General features: G+C 41.0%; 2 protein-coding genes across 2 annotated transcripts; one reads left to right on the forward strand and one right to left on the reverse strand.

Annotated features, from left to right (window-relative positions):
- The first annotated feature begins 4173 nt into the window (after positions 1–4173).
- Positions 4174–9344, forward strand: LOC144709152 (uncharacterized). The gene is made up of 9 exons (XM_078582577.1): positions 4174–4400; positions 4651–4841; positions 6330–6511; positions 6593–6877; positions 7356–7414; positions 7479–7515; positions 7618–7689; positions 7769–8093; positions 8876–9344. Exons 1-9 carry the CDS (start codon positions 4337–4339, stop codon positions 9221–9223), a joined length of 1563 nt encoding a protein of 520 aa, XP_078438703.1. The 5' UTR covers positions 4174–4336; the 3' UTR covers positions 9224–9344.
- On the reverse strand, positions 9189–13221 carry REP (Rab escort protein). The gene is made up of 9 exons (XM_078582578.1): positions 12576–13221; positions 12341–12463; positions 10977–11076; positions 10782–10820; positions 10425–10635; positions 10224–10299; positions 9975–10128; positions 9498–9581; positions 9189–9409 (listed from the first exon to the last, which is right to left on the reverse strand). The coding sequence occupies exons 1-9, from the start codon at positions 13181–13183 to the stop codon at positions 9302–9304; spliced, it is 1503 nt and encodes a 500-aa protein (XP_078438704.1). The 5' UTR covers positions 13184–13221; the 3' UTR covers positions 9189–9301.
- Between the last annotated feature and the right edge of the window lie 6081 nt (positions 13222–19302).

Here is a 19302-nt window from a genome sequence, read left to right on the forward strand (position 1 = left end):
ATTTAATGTCAAAAAATTCCAAAACAATCATAATCTAACTCAGAGAATTGCTTTCTTTCAGAAGCTATTGTCAGGAAAAATCTAGAAAACTCATAACATGGCTCAGAAAATTGTTTTATTTCTAAATATGATGTCAAAAAATCTCAAAGAATACATAAAATATATAAAATTCAGAACATCATTGTAAAAATGAATATTTTCATTTTAATCTTGATAACATGGATATATAATTAATATAATTCAAATAAACAATTAAATATTGTCATATTAATCTACTGGAAATGCATGTCATCTGTCACCACCCTTAGTGTGTGTGGTGTCCACATTGTTGGGTTATGTGTTTTGGTTTAACCATGGAAAATAGGTTTTTTGTGAATGGGGAAGCATTTAATCGATTCAAGACTGACTTATGAAACACTACATCACATGTATCTTATGGGGGCACTTATTCTATCCTTGATCTGCTCCCTTTGAGATCATTCTGAAGCCGCTCACATGCCCAGCCTCTAGAAGTATCCACACTATCACATTGTTCTTTGATATCCACTTCTTCTTCTCCAACCCTCCTTGAAGATAATCTTCTTGGTTGAGTAGAAAAAAGATGATAATTGAAAAGGGGGCTCTCAATTCTGGCTAGACTACATGCTCGAAAGGAGTGCCCCTTCCTTATTATATTTTACTTAAGTTTTTTTCTTAAAAAAACACATAAAGTAAACTATATTCACCATTTTTCTTATGATCTTATGCATGTGACCCTCCAGGCCGATGTATCATTCGTGTTAATTACTTTAGTGGTCCAATAACAATTATTGACTAACCCTATTAATTAATTATATCAATATCTAGGTTAATTAACTAATGATGATTTAATCTCATTATAAGTTAAGTTTCAGCCCGTGGAGTGTTTGAACTATCTAATGGAACCTTTACCATCATTGGTTACCATATATGTATAATCCATCATCCGCACAAGAATCTTGAACGACATAGGGTATGATTGATCATCAAACCCTAATATATCGTTTGATTAATACTAATGTCTAATGGGGATCATTAGAGAATGCTTTCTCTAATATCCTCACTGCCCTTGCCAGGGATTTTCTGCATTATTTCCTTGATTCAATCTCCTCTTAAACCGAGGATGGATGACCCCATCTTGACTAGTCAATCATCTCTACGAGCTTCTTAGTACATTCTAGCTATGACTTGTTTGAATCCCATGATTAGATGCTCATAAGTCATAGTCAAAATGCATTCATCCATCCACAAGATGTCCTTTGTGTCTTAGGCCAATGGATCATTTATATAATTGTGACATGAATCAATATGATTGACATTTATGTATGATACCATTCAAGGATTCTTCGTATCAATTGAGTGAACTCTTTCTCCAAAGAGCACCCATTTGTCCTTAGTGTTTCCACACTAATAGCTTCATAATCAACTATACTTATCATACGCGTAGGATCAGTTAGTGATATTTTATCATGATAGTTTGATTTCCATCTCGACTATCCATCAAATTGGAATATTTACAATACATGTTTAAAGACTGGCGATTACTGTAGTATGATCTCATCATAATTCACTAGGTCATTACATCTAGGGTTTGACATTTTGGACCGAGGACCGGTCGGACCGGACCGAACAGGGACCAAAAAAAGACAAGACCGGAAGTGGACCAAACTTTAGGTAAGGTTTAGGTGCATGCCAAAAAACCGGACCGGACCGGACCCTATCCCACATACTATCGATTCCCCTCCCCATCTCCCTTTCAATAACCCGCCCCAAAGCTCATTGACGCTACTTCTCATGCACAACACCCCCGCTCCTCCGGGGTACCGAACCGGACCGGGACCGAGCAAGACCGGACCAGAACTGGACCGAACTTCAGGTACGGTTTAGGTCCATGCCATAAAACCGGACCGGGACCGTCAAACCCTAATTACATGTATTCATGGACTTCATTTTAAACATCACACTAGAATAATAATGAATGTAATATTTCATTCAATGACCTTAAATAAAACAGTGGAGTTATTTGGCTTGACGATAACATAATATCCATCACAAGTGATGAACTTGGGCTCCTATATTGATTCTAAGTATGCGGGTTTCTCCTCAAGAAGATGTGTCCCCACTCTGTGCAGTTAGTGCACATACCTTACACTATGTCACACACACTATGTCTCTATGTCTCACTTTTTCTCTATCTATCAATCTCTGTCTTTCTTTCTTTATCTCTCTCCCTATATTTCTATGTTTGCTACTTTGTTTATCTCTCTACAGTTATTTATTTGTTTGCCTCAATGTCCCCATCTCTATTTATGTAATTGTCTTTTACCTATTTCTATCTCTCTCCAAATATCTGTTTCAAGGGACAAGTAGATGAATAATTTATTCCAACACGTTCTAATTTTCTTCCCTTGGACGTCACTCACTTTTGATAAGCCCCAATTTATATACTATGATTGGAGGACATATGTTGGATCGTCATCAGCTTTGTCCCAATCCATCATCCGTCACACCATACTGATGGTTAGGTGAATGAGATAATTTGAGAGAGGGAGTGATTTCAACCAGCCGATTGATTCTTCGTCAAAGCAGAATGACAAAAAGTGAACTGATGATGGAAACATGACAGTGGCTAAATGTGGACTAATGAAGGAATGGTGACAAAGACTGAATGTAGACTAATGGTGGAATGTTGACAGTGGCTACATGTAGACTGATGATGGAATGGGGACTAAGACTGAGTGTAGACTGATGATGGAATGATGATGGTGGCTAAATGTGTTCTGATGATAGAATGGCGACATTAGCTACATATGGACTGATGACTGAATAGTGACAAAGACTGAATGTGGACTGACGATGGAATGGTGGCGGTGGCTAAATGTGTACCGATGACCAAATGGTGACAATGGTTACATGTGGACTGATGTGGCAAAGACTAAATGTGAACTGCTGATGGATGGATGACAATGACTAAATGTGTAGTGATGACAGAACAATGACAATGACTAAATGTGGACTAATGATGAAATGGTGACAATGGCAGTAAAGTTGACGGATGAAGGAATGATGCCAATGACAGAAATGTGGACTGATGACAGAATGACGACAATGACTAAATGTGGACTGATGATGAAATGGTGACAACGATTGACAAGTTGACTGATGAAGGAACGATGACAATGACAGAAATGTGGACTGTTGATGGAATGATGATAACTACTCGATGTGGGCTGACGACCAAATGGTTACGACTAAATATAGATTGATGGCAGAACTGTGACAATGACTAAAAGTGGACTGGAGACAAAATGAGAACAATGACCAAATGTGAACTGATGACGGAATTGTGACAATGACAAAATGTTGACTAATGACAGAATGGTGGCAATGACTAAATGTAGACTGATGACGGAATGGTGACAATGACTAAAGTAAACTAATGACATTTGAGATGCTATGAATGGATGTCTGAACGAATGGTCGTTCACGCCCATCCCATCCCTGTAACTAGACATGGTTGTTCTATTATGTTCGTTTGAAACGAAAAAAAAATTCGCACAAAAGAACCGCACAGGGTCTTGTTCTTTGTTCTGTTCTTTTATATTTTTCAAAACGAACAAAATTCGCACATTCACACAAATTCGCACATTCGCACAAAACTCGAACAAAATTTGCCACAAAACGAACAAAAGAACCACGCACGGGTCTGTGTGATGTTCTATTCGAATTCGTTTTTGTTTTGTTCTGAAAACTGAACAGAACGAACAATTCACACAAATTCGGATAAAAAGAACAGAACTACAACGTCTACCTGTAACCATCATTTAAAATTTCCTAAAAAGTATTCATTTAAAAACGTAAATAATATAAATTTTGATCCATATATCAAAGAAAATAGAAAACCTCAACGATCTATCAATTTTCATCTGCTTTATTTATAAAATCATCGAATACTGACGTGGGCGGGTGACACGTGGCAGGTAAAAACGGAAGGTAGCGCAAGCGGCAGAAATCATATAAAGTATAAGAACAAATAAAACGCGCCTCGGGTATGTTACAAATAAAAAGTATTCAAAGTGGTTTAAATGAAACGGGGTGGCGCGGCGACAGAGCGCATAAACTCTCTCTATCTCTCTCTCTGGCACCCACTCTTTCTCTTTCTATCTCTACTCTCTCTCTAGAACTTCTGTTGGCGGGAACTAGAGGAGAGAGAGGGGCAATTTCGTCAAATAGATTTCTTTCTCCTCGTTCTCCAGAAGGCCTTATCAAGCACAAAGAACAGTTCTCTCCTATACAGTGTGGAGAAAACCAGTGAAAGATGACATCGCTCGTCCTCTTCCTATATCTCTCTCTCCTCCTTCCCCTCTCTCATCAACTAATAGGTACAGATCATCATCGTCATCATGATTATCATCATCGTCATCATGTTGTTGTTCTTTTTCTTGTTGTTCTTCTTCGATTTTTCCAGTTTTTTTGCTATTTTTTCCCTTTCATGCTCGTTGCTCTTTGTCTCTCATCAGTTAATCGGTGCAGGTCGTCGTTATCTTCGTCTGTCTTGTTCTTTTGTTGTTTTTTTTGCGATTTTCTGGCTAATTGATTGTTGTTGTCTTATTTCTCTTTGATTTCGATCAGCCGGAGAAGATCATCCGGATTGGATCTCGGCTGGGACGTCGACGGCTGAGATCGCGCCATCGCCGGATTCTCCGCCTCTGTCGAATTCTTCCTTTGTTCTTGCCGCCGAGAGGACGCGCCGCAAGGACCCGCTCGACGGCTACGAGTTGTACTCCGGCGGATGGAACATCAGCAACCGCCATTACTGGGCTGTAAGCTCTTTATCTCCGCTATAAACCTGTCATTTTAAGGTTTATGACCTAATAATAGAGGTTCTTGGTAGTGTGTAATTTCTTTTTACACTTGAGAATATCTATCTATTTGTCTCCGTCTACCCAAAAATCTAATAATCTCCTCCTGTCATCTGTTGGACCGCAGTCCGTGGGTGAATTTTGATTGAGATATTGTGTCTAAGAATAATCTAACAGTGGATGTTGATATTTGATGAAATATTCGCTCCAGTTCTCGATAGCATGGTCCATTTGTCTTGATTTAGGCCGAAATCCGAGAATCTCCTCCCGCTATCTGTTTAACCGTTGTCTATGGATGAATTTTGATAGGGTTATTGCGTCTAAGAATGATCTTCTAATAAACGTTGTTATTGGTGTACTATTCACTTCAATACTCCTGAATATTTGTTCATTTGCCTTCATTACTTGGATTCCCAGATAATCTCTGCCACCATTCTGCGTTCGATGCCAGTTTTTTGGAGAATTCTCAAGTCCATCTCTTTTTCCTTTGCACCGGTCTTTAACCGCAAAGCTAAGATTAAAGTTACCAGTGCAATGATCGAACCACTTATTAGAGAATCGTTATTCATATGTCTTCATTTAAACTAAAATTCGAAAAATTTAAGAATCTCCTCCGGCCATTAGTTCTACTGCAGTCCATTGGCAAATTTTAAGATGGATATTGTGTCTAAGAATAATCTAACAGCGGAGATCGTTCATATTGAATGGTTATCTTCAGTTGTCGAGAATATTTGTATGTTTGTCTTAGATTCTTTGTTTCTCAGATAATCTCAAACCACCGGTTGCTAGATCTCAGTTCGTCGGTGAATTGCCAAACTAGCCTACTCCTTTTTCTTCTTCCCGGTCTTAAATAGTTCTTTTAAGATTGAAATTATTAGAACGATGATAACCATACATTAGAGGCGATGTTTATAGTGAATTGATTTCTGTTCATTTATTAGTACAAAGATAACACCAGAGATTAGAGATCATGTTCACAGAGAGTAAATCACGCTGACATTTAAGAAACTTCGTCTATATATCGTCATTTTCTCTAAATTACTGAAAAGCCTGATTGTCTTTGTTCATTTACTCTAGAATCTTTGTTTATTTGTCAGTGGAAAGATATAATTACAGGTTAGAAATAGTTTTCTTGGTGAATAAATCCTTGACCATTTTCTTGTAAACTATGCAAAGATCTGATAATGTTGATAGCAAATAAGTCGCTTGAACACTCGAGGATATTTGTCGATATGTCACGTCTTATAAGTCAATTTCACAAAAGCTGGCAATTTTCTTTGCTAAAATTTCATTTCAACGCTGCAGAATCTGTCCTTTTATCTTGATTTATTTGTTAATTACTTGAAAAGCTGAAAATGCTCCTAGCAATTAACTCCTTTCAAATCTTCGAAATCTTTATCCATATATCTTGATTTATTCGTGAATCACACAAATCTAAAAAATCTCCAGTCCGTGGGATTCACGGGCATGCCACTCTTTGCGATCGGTACCATCTGGTTCGTCGGCTTTGGGCTGGCGCTCCTCCTCATCTGCTGTTGCTACTGCTGCTGCCCAAGCCGGAGTTACTCCTATTCAAGAACAGCCTACGCGTTATCTCTAATTTTCCTCATCCTTTTCACCTGTGCAGCCATGTAACTGCCCTGACCTCGATCTTTGTGCGGCCATGGTTGACGTCATGACTGACCCTTGAAGCTTTTTTTTTGGCTACACAGCGTGGGATGTGTGTTTCTCTACACAGGCCAGGGGAAGCTCCATGTCAGCACATCGGAAACCTTGGGTTATGTCGTGGGCCAGGCTGAGTTTACTGTGGAAAATCTGAGAAATTTTTCAGATAATTTGGCTGCTGCAAAGAGGGTCAGCGTGAACCAGATTTTTCTTCCCACCAGTGTCCAGAGCAAGATTGACGAGGTCGATGGTAAACTCAATTCTTCGGCTAACCAACTTGACAGCCGCACCAAGGAAAACTCCCATGAGATCAGGGACAAACTGAATGATGTGTACGCCCCCCTCTCTCTACATATACATACCGCTCTCTCTACCTCACTATCTCTATCCATCTCAGGCTATCTCTGTCTCTATCTCAATCTTTATCTGTATCTATATTTTTTCTTTAGCTCTCACGATATCTCTAGTTATGTATATGTATCTTTCTCAGTCTCTCTCTATATCTCACGAAATACCTCTCTCAATCTCTGTGTTTCTCTATCTATTTCACCCTCTCTCTCTCTCTCTCTTTATCTATCTCAATTTCTCTGTCTCTATATTAATCTCTATCTCTCTTTACCTACCTCAATCTCTCTCTATCTACCTTAATCTCTACATCTCTTCTCTCAATCTCAATCTCTCTCCTCTCTGTCTATCTCTCGCTCCATCTTTCTCTATCTCATTCGCTATCTTTGTCTTTATCTCCGTCGGTATTCCTCTCGATCTCTATCTCTTACTCTATCTTTAAGGTGTTGACTTTTTGTGTGGCAGGCGGCTCTACTTGATTATCGTTGCAGCGGTGATGTTGGCGTTGACTTTCCTCGGATTCTGTGAGTGGGTTTAGTGTTTGTTTTCCAACTTGGTAGTAAATGTTGACCTTGCATTTTATTGCAGTGCTATCGGTGTCTGGACTTACCTGTCCGGTTTACACGTGAGTGAGCTCTATAAACTTGGGTCATTCTTCCTTCCCCTCTCCCCCCACATTTCTAGTTTTTCCAATATGGGATTTAATTTGTCGGTTGTCCTGCCGCAGGCTGGTGATCGTCGGGTGGGTACTCGTGGCGGGCACCTTCATCCTGGCTGGAGTATTTCTTCTTCTCCACAAGTGAGGCCCTCCTCTTGACATTTATACGTTGACCGAATTGGGAACGGGAGTTTACTGACATAGTCCACGTGGCTGCCAGCGTGATTGTGGATTCTTGCGTGGCGATGGATGATTGGGTGCAGCACCCCCATGAACACACCGCTTTGGATGATATCTTGCCGTGTGTCGACGCCGCCACAGCCAACGAATCGCTTTACAGGAGCAAGGAGGTGACCTTCCAGCTGGCCGGCGTGATCAACCAGTACATTGCCAATGTATCAAACAGGAACTTTCCACCTGGGCTAGCTCCTCTCTTCTTCAACCAGTCCGGCCCATTAGTGCCACTGCTCTGCAACCCATTCAACTCTGATTTGACCACACGGCCCTGCCTCCCAGGGGAGGTTGGCTTCGACAACGCGTCCCAGGTTAGATCCTTCAACCATGATGATGGTAATTTTGAAGATGGTGGTTTGTGTTATGATTATCATGGAATGTAATGATAATCATAGTCATTCAGCGATGAAAACCATGAATATTTCTTTGATGATGATGCTTCTGATAGTTTTTCAAAAAAGGCCTCTGATGATGATAACTATGATGATGGAAAGCGATGATAATTATAGTCAATTTAGTGATGATAACCAAGATTTTTTTTATGACGATGCTTGTAATGGTGATTAATATGATGATGATTCTGATGATGAAAACAATGATGATGATGGTGTTTCCGATGATTTTTTTGAAAAAAAAATGATTCCCATGATGATTAATGTGAAAAAAACTGTGATGATGATGATGTTGATGGGTGATGGTAAGGATGATGACAGGTAAAGTTATAATCACAATGATGATGAAAATTACGATGACAAAAATGATGGGTGGTTGTAATAGAGATGAGAATTATAATTAAAATTGCAATGATAATGATTGTTATGGTCATGGTGATGATACGTAATGCTTAAAATGATGAGAATTATCATTATAACTGTAGGGCGGATGGTGATTATGATGATGGGTAATGCCATGAGCGATGGAAATTATAGCTATAAAGATAGTTATGATGATATTGTGGATGGGTGATGAATAGAACGACGAGTATTATGGTTATTATGATAAATATGATGATGAAGAATTATTATTATAATTATTGTGACGGTGATAATAATAATGATGAAAACGATGATGGATGATCATGTTGATGGTGCAGGTGTGGCAAGGGTATGTCTGCATGGTGTCTGAGGCGAAGATATGCACAAGCACAGGGAGGATAACTCCAGAGAGATATGAGCAATTGTCGGCTGCCGCCAGTGTGGGGGGCGGGTGCAACAAATATGGACCCTTCTTGGCTAATCTGCAAAACTGCACTTTTGTCAGGGACACATTCTCAACAATCTATACAAACGAATGCCCCGGCCTGGAGAAGAACAGCAAATGGGTCTATGCAGGTTTGGCCGTTGTTTCCGGTTCGGTGCTGCTCTCTCTTGTTTTCTGGGTAGTCTACACCAAAGAGAGGCGGCACAGGAAGAAGAGCAAGCAGTTCATCCCTGGGTCTTGAAACGGGAACATCTCTGAAGTAGTACAAATATTTTACATTTTTCTCCTTTTTTTATTTTTCCTTTTTTGTTGACTGGGTTTACATTTCAGAGTTATCAGTCCCTAAACTTTCAGAGTTGTCATTTTCCTCCTCCGAGGGCTTACTTGCAGGGAAGAACTCTTCCTGTGGGTACATGCTGAGAAACAGCTGGAAGATGAACGAGCATGAGAAACGGTCAGCAAATCACATCCGTAATCCAATTTTAATCAATTCGCTTAATATAGATGTCATTTACCTCCTCTGTTGACTTTAGAATACTTCTGTAGTCGAGATTACTGTCTGGCATAGGTGATGAGCTCAGAGAAGAAACCCGAGGTGCCTGCGAGTTATAATAAACATCAGTATCCAAACCTTGTCTTCAATTTATGATGCAGAAATAGTGAGTCGATGAAAGAAGAGAAAATTAGAAGTAGCACAAAATAGTGTTATCAAATTTCTCATCATACCTGCACCATCAACATCATCAGACATCGTTATTATTATAATGAAGGATTATAATCATAGTCAATATTCTCATCATCATTAGCGTCATCCATCATCACAATAATCACTACAATAAGAATTAATTCTGCATCATTGTGTTACCTTCGTTCATCGTCATCAGATTAGTTATAACAATTCTCATGGTTATGATCACCCATAATAATCATAGCAATAATTATTGGTATCACCACCATAGTTATTACAAGAAATAAAAAAGAGTACGTTCCACCTCTGTGAGATTCTGACTGAATGAAGCAGACCACACAACAGCAGGCTCAGTCTCCACATCTCCGGAGACCTCGAAGAGTGCGTTAATGGCGGCAAGCAGGTATTCCTTTCCTATTGCACCATCTTCGCACTTTACTGAGCAGTACACAATGAAGCTGAGATAACATTAAAAGGCAAATTTATTTATTGAAACAGTTAATTTTACGAAAAATAATTGTTTGTAGAAAAATTTCCCTTAGTAGAAACTCACTAGCCTGGAGGACAAATGGCTAAGCCGCTTCCCAGCTGAAGAACACGGATGGCTGTTTCCTGGCCAGAAGAGAGAGCTACAGTGGAAGTATTTAACGGGTCAGACTGATGTTATTTCAGAAAAAAAAAATCGGTTGTCATTGGACATAAATCCTCTTTTTGTTTAAAGAATATGACAGAACGGCAGAAGAAAAAAACTTACATCTGGGGGGCAAAACCACCAGAATATTTGATAGTTCTGGGAAAACCGATCTCTTAGTTATGCAAATCATTCTGGCAATCTTGGAACTTTGGCTGATGTGGTTGGTGATTTCCAGTGGAAGAGTCGCCAGAGAAGATGAATCCATTAGGATCTGCTTACAGTATACATCTTGTCCACTTGATAATCGAACTCCTTTATAAGTTTTTTCTTCCTGCGCAAATAATAGCAGTTTTTTTACTGGCAGACGATGACGGATTCTTCATTATCATTCTCATCCACAAATTTATCATTGTGGATGAGAAACTACTAGAAAAAATCTTAACGAAAGTAAAAAGCAAGAGCCGGAGTTCAGTTCACCTCATCATAGAGCAAACTTGAAGCTGACATTCGTAAGACCTGTGAAAACATGTTGAACTCAGATGTTAAAATAGTCTAATTAAACAAAACCCAGCTCTCAGGTTACCTTTTGACATCATATTATGGCTGAAATGTTTTAGAGAAAAATAAAATATAATCTTTGCATTGATGCCTCATTGAAACTTTGAAACTTACATACAAAGTGCCTTTGACGGCGGCGAGTCGACAGAAAGCCTGAGGCAACTCTCCATGGCCATACATTGGATAAATAAGTGCACCAACGGCATTAGGGAACCTAAAATCGTATTTCCAATCAAATAATTAAATTACTAAACATGATGAAATAACAGCTATTAGAAGGAATGTTATATTGAAAATGACAGAGCATTGATGCGCAGGTTGCAGGCTTTCTAACCAAAACCTAAAAGCAATTTGGGGAGTGTGGAAGGATGACTTATAAAGGCAGACGAATGATCAGATATCTTCATTGTTTCTTCATGTCAAGTGGATTTTATTCATATCTAGAGAAAAAGAGAAAAAACAGAGAAAAAAACGGTTATTCCGGTGCCCACTCGGATAACGGTTTCTGTTTGCTTCTCCGGTAGCCCTAGAGTTTTGGATTCCCAAAGAGTGCGACTTCTTATTTACTTCGAGGAACAAATAAATCGTGACTGTTAAGAAACGTGAGATGCCGATATGAGATCAAAAAGAGTAAGTAGAGAAGAAGATGAAGTGGCATCTCACGATCTTCAATCAAACGCCATTAAGGCTGAAACATTACAGAACGGAAGATAGAACCAGGGAGTAGAGGATGGACAGAGACTCATTTTAGTAAGAAAAGCCTCAATGAACTAATGCATTGCACGTGTATTTATAGCCGTCAACGTGACCGTTGAGTTCTCGACCGGTGTCCATCCTCTGTTGAAATAGCAGCAGTAGACCGTTGTACCCCTCTTTGAAATGGCAGTGTGTTAGAAGCAACAGTCGTCCAGTCTTTGAGCGAGGTCTACCGAATCTTCACATCGTCTCTTAAACAAAGATGTACCGTTGTCTCCCTAATAGCAACAAATGCAAAATAAAATAATAATAATAATAATAATAATAATAATAATAATATGTTAACTATTCCCTCAATTAGAGTCAGCAAGACCCTGGTTGTGATCAGGTGGTTGGGTCAAGTCTGCAGCTCAACAGGAATCCCAAAGCCCTGACCTTCCCTCTGTGACTGGTGGGATTAGTTGACATTGGGTTTGATCTCGAAGATAATCTTTATTTCAGAACCTTCGTGGCTATGGCTCTTGCGCCTTCGTCAAAACCAAAGGCATGAGTTTAAGATTGGCGCGACTTAAGGAGCGGGAGCGAAGGCACCTAAGGTCATGGGTAGACCCAACCCCCATGACCTGGTCTCTTTGACTAGTTGACTTAGTCAACCAATCAGTTGGGTAGTTTAGTCCAAATTACAAGTCTCCCCATAGAAAAATTTCCTTAAACTGTGAGATTTATGTTGTGATAATTAGCCACAATTATGTAATAAAACTATGTTGCGAGTATTATCGTACCTTCCAATCGAAGAGCTATAAACAGATAATCTTTCCAGCCCCTCTTTTGTGTCTACCACGTTATCCTGGTCTTTTGGGTTCTCCTGATCGTAATCTGCCATGACGATCGCGTACAAAATAATCCTGAAAAATTAAAATTTTAGAATCACGCTCCACAAACAAGGATCAAAACCCATGAATTTCTCCTAAAATTAGTTTTAAAAATCCCATTCAAGTAAGAGAAGACGATCAGTACTGCTTGATCTTCGCTGGCAATCTCTCCTTCTCCAAGAAATTAACAAACGGCAACCGCAGATCCTCATCGGAGGTCGTATTTTCTCCGCCTTCCGAAGCAATCTGCCCTCGAATCAGCTTCAAAAACCTCGTCATCTGAGTCTTCTCCGTCAAGCTAAGATTCTTATCCTTGAAGATCGCTTCCCTCGAATCAGGAACCAATTGCAACTTCCCATTCAAGTAAATCAGAGTTCGATCGATGCTCTTAAACTCAATATGATGACTAGCCCCAGAATTCAACATCACATCGACAATCGGATCTGCACAGTAGATCACTCTGGGGCCAGACAAGTCGATTAGAAAGCTTCTTGAAGGCTCGGGGACCTCGCCTGTAATGTCGGCAATGGAGTAGAGAGGGGCGTTCTGGGCGAGAAACGAGGAGAGGGATTTGGGCGAGAGAGAGGAGAAATGGGCTCCGTAGAAGGGGTTGGGATCGATGTGGAGGATAGATTTGCCGGAGGAGGAAGCGGCTGCGGCCACCATGGATTCTACGAGGCCGGTTCCGGAGATGATGAGATCGAACGAGGAAGGTTCTATGATGGGTTCTTGATCTTCCGCCATGGCCGCCATCTCTGAAGCTCTACTGAAACCCAGCGAGGACGGACCATCAGCTTCGCTGTTCATATAGTGCAGACACGCGGACGGAACGATTTTTTCGTCCCAGGATGAAACAATCGTCTCGTCCGCGAGATTGGACGAAAACCGGGACGGAAATTCATCCCGGAACGAACGGTGGACGGTCTTCCTAATGCCCCGCCGGAGTTCTCAAAAGTAATTGTACATATGTCGCTCCACTTTCTCTCTCCTCCATATTTCCCTAAAAAACTTACAAAAGTATATTAAAATTTTAAAACATGATTTTTTTTCATCTGGGACGAGGGACGGGACGGTTTTTCTCCGGACGGGACAAAACTGGAAAAGTCGCGACACTGACAGGACGATATTTCATCCTGGGACGAAAAAACCGTCCATCCACGTCCCGGACGATCTGGAATTATAGCTGTTCATCGAATTTTGTGGATTATATACGTTCTTCGATCTGGGTCTAGTCCATGATCTTGGCCCATTGGATAGAAGATCCTTCTCGATCGGCCCATTGAAATAATTTATATGATCTTCAGATTGAATCATGTCTAAGTTGTATCACGTATGGATGTGTTCTCAACCATTGACATGTGGTAAATTTGATCTGTTGGATGAAAGTAAGGAAGGTTCGCTCTTGCGAGCGAACGGGCAATTGTGCGAATATGCGGTATGGTGCAAAATTCGCACATCGCACTGCACACGATTTTCGCACAACGCACCGCACACCGCACTTGGGTCTGTGTGGTGCGGTTGTGTGCGATTGTGCGATTATATCGAAGTTGGAAATGCAAGTCATTGTTTAAGTCAAGAGTTAATTGAATGCGACAATATATAAAATTTAAGAGGTAAAGACAATTAAATACAAGTTTGGCATGATCTGTGTATATCATAGCTTCATGAGAGATATAACAATAGTAAAATGGGCTATAAATTCCTTAAATACATAAAGTTCCCATTCCTAGGGGCACCACTACATGTTAGTGAAGGTCATGCGGTGCGGTGCAAATTTTCGCACTGCCCGTGCAAATTTTTGATCGCACGAAAGGCTCCGTGTGATGTGCGGTGCGAATTCGTGCGGAAATTTGCACCACACTTCGCACAAATTTGGACAAATTTAGAAATATGAGAGTGACAAGAAACGAGAGAGAAGAAACGAGAAAGAGGGAGATACAAGAAATGAGAGAGAGAAGAAACGCGAGAGAGATATATATAGAGAGAGAAGAAACGAGAGAGAGATAGAGAGAGAAGAAACGAGAGAGAGATAGAGAGAGAAGAAACATGAGAGAGAGAGAGAGATAGAGAGAGAGAAGAAACACAAGAGAGAGATAGAGAGAGAAGAAACATGAGAGAGAGAGAGAGAGAGAGAGAGAGAAGAAACACAAGAGAGAGAGAGAGAGATCAGCTCTGTAGGCCATGCAAAGTGAGGGTTGAGAATCTGAACCTCACCGTTGGACTCTCAGTCGGGGGAGGAAGATAGAGATGTCAAACCTCAGATTGTAATCAAAATCTCAATTACGATTACGATTACAGTTTGACTTTGATTTTTCCATTGTTTTGTCATTTTTTCGGCATCAAAATATCGACCATCGACCAGAGAGGAAGATGATTGACTGAGAGGGGACTCTCAGTCGGGGGGGTGGGGGGGGCCGTTCAGAAAAATCGCACATTGGCAATGATTCGCACCGCACAGAGGTCTGTGAGATGTGCAGTGTGTGGTGCGGTGTGCAAATATGTTGTCCGGTGCAGTGTGTCAAATTCGCACTGCACCGCACAAATGCACAAATAAAAATCAGTCGCACATTTGGACCTTCCCTACTACACATGTTCCCCTTGTCTCTACTTGGCCCCGTCTTATCACCTGGGGTCCACTTTACTGCCTATTGTACTACACTGATTCCAATAAGGTGCCCCCAAGGTGTTTTGGTGTGAAGTGATCTCGATGATATTATCTTTGTTTCTTTATATGGTTTAGAAAGAACCACAGCTGAAGTATGCTATTTATGATACTCTTTCAGAATAAGTCTCTAGGGATATGACAGATCGCTTAAGATCAGGAATCTTGTCAGATATGTTTCTGGAGTGCCTTTGGAGAGCTTGCAAATCCTCCCACAAGCTTACAGTTTTCCTATCTCAGAGGATAAAAAAAATGCAAAAAACTTGATAGGAGAAGAGATGAGAGAAATTTTTTATACAAATACCAACCAATGGTTTCAAATACCCAACGAAAAGTTGTGTTGTTTGTGAGATAAAGAAGTCGACTTTTTCTCTCTCATGTTCTTTAACTAATAATAGGCCCACATGTTTTCTGTCACCTTGAGATTTGACGACCAGAAACTTTCTAATATAGACTATTATATCCATTTCTAGACATGGTCGTTCTGTTATTTTTGTGCGAATTGTTCATTCTGTTTGGTTTTCTGAATAGAACAGAAACAAATTCGAACAAAACATCGCACAGACCTGTGTGCGGTTCTTTTGTTCTCTTTGTGCAAATTTTATTCTAGTTTTGTCCGAATGTGTGAATTTGTGCAAATGTGCGAATTTTGTTCGTTTTTTGAAAAAAAAAAGAACAGAACAAGGAACAAGGCTGTGTGTGGTTTTTTTGTGCAAATTTTTTGTTCGTTTAAAATGAACAGAACAGAATAACCATGTCTATCCATTTCTGATCTTCAGATCATAAAAGTAGTGTTATTTAGTCTCATTTGAACCATCACACCCTTGTGTATTTGTATTTCTATGTCACCAAAAATTAATTTTTATGTATAGAGAACTCTATAAAATAGTAAAAAAATCTGATATAAATATCCAGATTTTCATTGGTTATCATAGTTAAATGTTTCAGTGTTGTACCATTGACCTAAATATTTCACCAATAATAATGTTCTGTTAGATGTATTTCAAATCTCAACTCATAACTTGATAATTTGATGTGTTGACCCAATGGTCAGGGATTAACTAGTATCATATGCATGAAGAAAAACAATGCTGAAATTCATCCAATTCATGTCTTGTGTAACTTTCATAAGTCAATCCATATAAGATTTTCCACAATGTCAAGTGTGACCTGGCACATGAGATTTGTGGTTAAACCCCTTTAATAAAGGTTAATGGACATAATTGATAAAAAAATAATTATAGTAGCAATATCATGGATTTTACATGTTTATTTTCATTAAACTTATCATATACACATTTTATAATGACTTTAACTCATTAAATTAACCTTATATAACTCTTCTGTTTTATTTATTTTCTTGTACTTTTGAGAATTTTCTGGTCTTTTTCATATAGAATCTAATTTTACAATTCACCATATATTTTATACAATTTATTTTAAGGTTTTATGAATTTAAATTACTTTACCAGGATTTAATAGATATCTCCCTTTGTTTAACATTCATTTTTTCCAGTTTTCTTCTAATGATTGTTCACACCAATCATGAGTCTAAACATATTATTTCAAGTTTTGTTGCAAACAATATTGTCTGATGTTTGGCATATCATAATCATGTGGTGATGCATTATTTTGCAATTGAGCTAAGATAATACTTGTGGCCCTGTTGCAATATGCAGGGCCACATGGAGGATTTAATATTTGACTAATTGGCGACTTATACTATTTTATTACACGGAAAGGTGTTGGGTTGTGATTAATGCAGAAAAAATGAATCAAATTTCATCAAAATCACCATCTTAGGCATATATTGTAAGGACATGGCGTTCTTAAAGTGGATTGGCAGAGGTGTGGTGGAGAGAAAAAGAAAAGAAAGGATCAATGATCCAGACTCGTAAAAATTGAATCTGTGATATCTGATAATCCAGATTTAGGTTGAGCCTCTATCTTTTCCCCTTCTTTATACCCATGCATGAAGTCCTATTGAGTGATTAGGAAAAAAGAAATACTTTTAAATTGTCCCCAAACCTTGGTAGTGATGGAGCGTGCCATCTGGCCCCGTCAAAGGTGTCATCTGGGCTGCCGCCATCTTCGTCGATGGCCCGTCAGTTCGCGTCCCATCCGACCGCCACGTCAGGGAGACGGAGAAGACATCCGGGTTTAACACCCGGGGTGAAAGGCACGACTGCCCCATCTCGTGCTCATCCTATTTGCTGTTTTATCATGTTCGCATTTTCGTTTACGTCGAGTCTATGTCATTGTGTCGTGTCATGTTCATCATGCGCCATGTGGCCATGTCTTTATATCTTTTTTTAGTTTCTTTGTTTTGTTGTAAAAAGGGGCCCCCATGTATAAGGGCCCCTTAATGGATCCCTCACTGGACCTGCCTAAGGGGCCCATCTTGACCCCCCCATATAAGGGAGAGATGGGTCCCCAAGGACGCCCAGATCTGGATTTCAGTTGTTGAAGTTACTCATCGTTGTTCAGATCTCATCAAGAAGAAGAAGAAAGGAGGAGGAGGAAGGAGAGGAAGGAGAGGAAGGAGAAGAAGAAGAGGAGGGAGGAAGAAGGGAAAGAGAGGATCTGTGCCATCCAATACCGCAACCAAACTGATTACCGCGTCGTGAAGTATCCACTGCCTGGCGAGGCCTACCGTGACACCGGTACACCCTGCAAGTATCACATTAGCGCCGACCGTATGGGTCAACGTGGACAGGTAATCGTCTGCGACGGTCGACCTGCACCCTACATCGCCGAGGAGATTAGCGACGTTGACTCTCCTCCTTGAGACACGCCACACGCTCATGCAGATGCAGAAGACGGTTCCACGACGTGGCGGACATACACGTCGTTGACCTACGTCCCCACCCGCTTGACGAAATCCCATCCAACAGTCCACGTCTTCCAAATTCGTGGACAGTGCTCGGGGACTCCTTGTCGCCCGCCGCTTCCACACGATCGCCTGTGGTTTCCCCTTGTCATTAGATACGATAGCCGTCTCCCGATCGGAGGGAACCTGGATGACCTTGGGAGGCTTGGCTCCCCATCAAGGGATCTGCGTACTTCTCGCAGAGCGAGGGCGAGGCGCTGACTACGTCCGCGACCAGTCCTGATTGGCCTACCAGTGTGCATCCGGAGGTTCAAAGGACATCGCTGAATGCCACCACCGGTTGACCAAGGCCTTCCCGCGACGGTTGGGTGAGCGAGACGCTTGCCCAGCTCTCGATACAAGCCCGCGCTCCTGCCTTAGAGAGGGGAGGTGATCATTACGACTCGGTGCCTAGACGGGGTCGAGCCTTTGCGCTCGTGCCCTTGCTGTTGTCTGTTGGCAGCCGTTCTGACTCGAGTGACTTGCACCCATCAAACCTGGTCACTCTTTGGCGCATCTCGATGTGGCTGCTGCTGGTTCCTCCCTTTTACTCCGCCCTCTCCTTCGACCTACGCCAAGTGCTCTTTCGCCATATCACCAGTCGCCAACCCTCTCTGGCTCCCCTCCACCACTTCTCGTGCCGGTTGCCGTATCGACAAGGAACCTGCACAACGAGCCGCACACCGATGAAGTACGTCGTCTCTCCATCGCTCGTTACATTACGCCTTGCAGTGTACCCTTTCATTGACTCCATCGCGCTCGGGCTAGATAGGTGAGAGAAGAAAATTGAGAGATAACTACGATTGTTGAGTGTCTTTATTGGTACGGACGAGCCCGTCCGTTAGGTGCGGGCCCCTACGGATGGACTCCGTTTGGCGTTCTAGTCACCTTCATCCACTCTGATGAGGCTCAAGAGGCCACCGTTGCTGTCAACCGGCGACCCCCTTCGCAGCTCGGAGCTCGACATCTCCATCGAGTCAGGGCCTGCAAGTACAACCCGTAGGACGCATTCATTTGCATCGTAGTTACATACCCGTTTCGGGTTTTATCCGTTGGACGATGACACCGTTGACCTCTGACATCACTATCTCGGTACCCAAACATCGTCCTTGGAACCGAACAGACCACGCCCTAGATGACGTCCGGCATCAAATTGGTATCAGAGCATCGTCTCGATACCCCTCCGAACGACGACATCACTGTCGTTTGGCATTAGGTAGGCTAAAAATGACACATAACAGTGGGAGTAGAAATTTTGGGGATATTGCACTAAAATATATGAGTTTATTTTTAGTTAATGATATCATGTGATTATTTTCATTAAATCCAATTTTTTTGATA

The sequence above is a fragment of the Wolffia australiana genome, chromosome 11, assembly GCF_029677425.1.
Source record: "Wolffia australiana isolate 7733 chromosome 11, ASM2967742v1".
Classification (NCBI taxonomy): Eukaryota; Viridiplantae; Streptophyta; class Magnoliopsida; order Alismatales; family Araceae; genus Wolffia; species Wolffia australiana.

Excerpts from the sequence above, each read along its gene's own strand:
- REP (XM_078582578.1), bottom strand. The coding sequence starts at position 13,183 with ATGGCGGCCATGGCGGAAGATCAAGAACCCATCATAGAACCTTCCTCG. Across the intron at positions 11,077-12,340 it reads TATAGCTCTTCGATTGGAAG|GTTCCCTAATGCCGTTGGTG; the intron begins GTACGATAATAC and ends ATACGATTTTAG. Across the intron at positions 10,129-10,223 it reads GCCATTTGTCCTCCAGGCTA|CTTCATTGTGTACTGCTCAG; the intron begins GTGAGTTTCTAC and ends ATGTTATCTCAG.
- LOC144709152 (XM_078582577.1), top strand. The coding sequence starts at position 4,337 with ATGACATCGCTCGTCCTCTTCCTATATCTCTCTCTCCTCCTTCCCCTC. Across the intron at positions 7,415-7,478 it reads GTTGACTTTCCTCGGATTCT|TGCTATCGGTGTCTGGACTT; the intron begins GTGAGTGGGTTT and ends ATTTTATTGCAG. Across the intron at positions 7,690-7,768 it reads GTATTTCTTCTTCTCCACAA|CGTGATTGTGGATTCTTGCG; the intron begins GTGAGGCCCTCC and ends CGTGGCTGCCAG.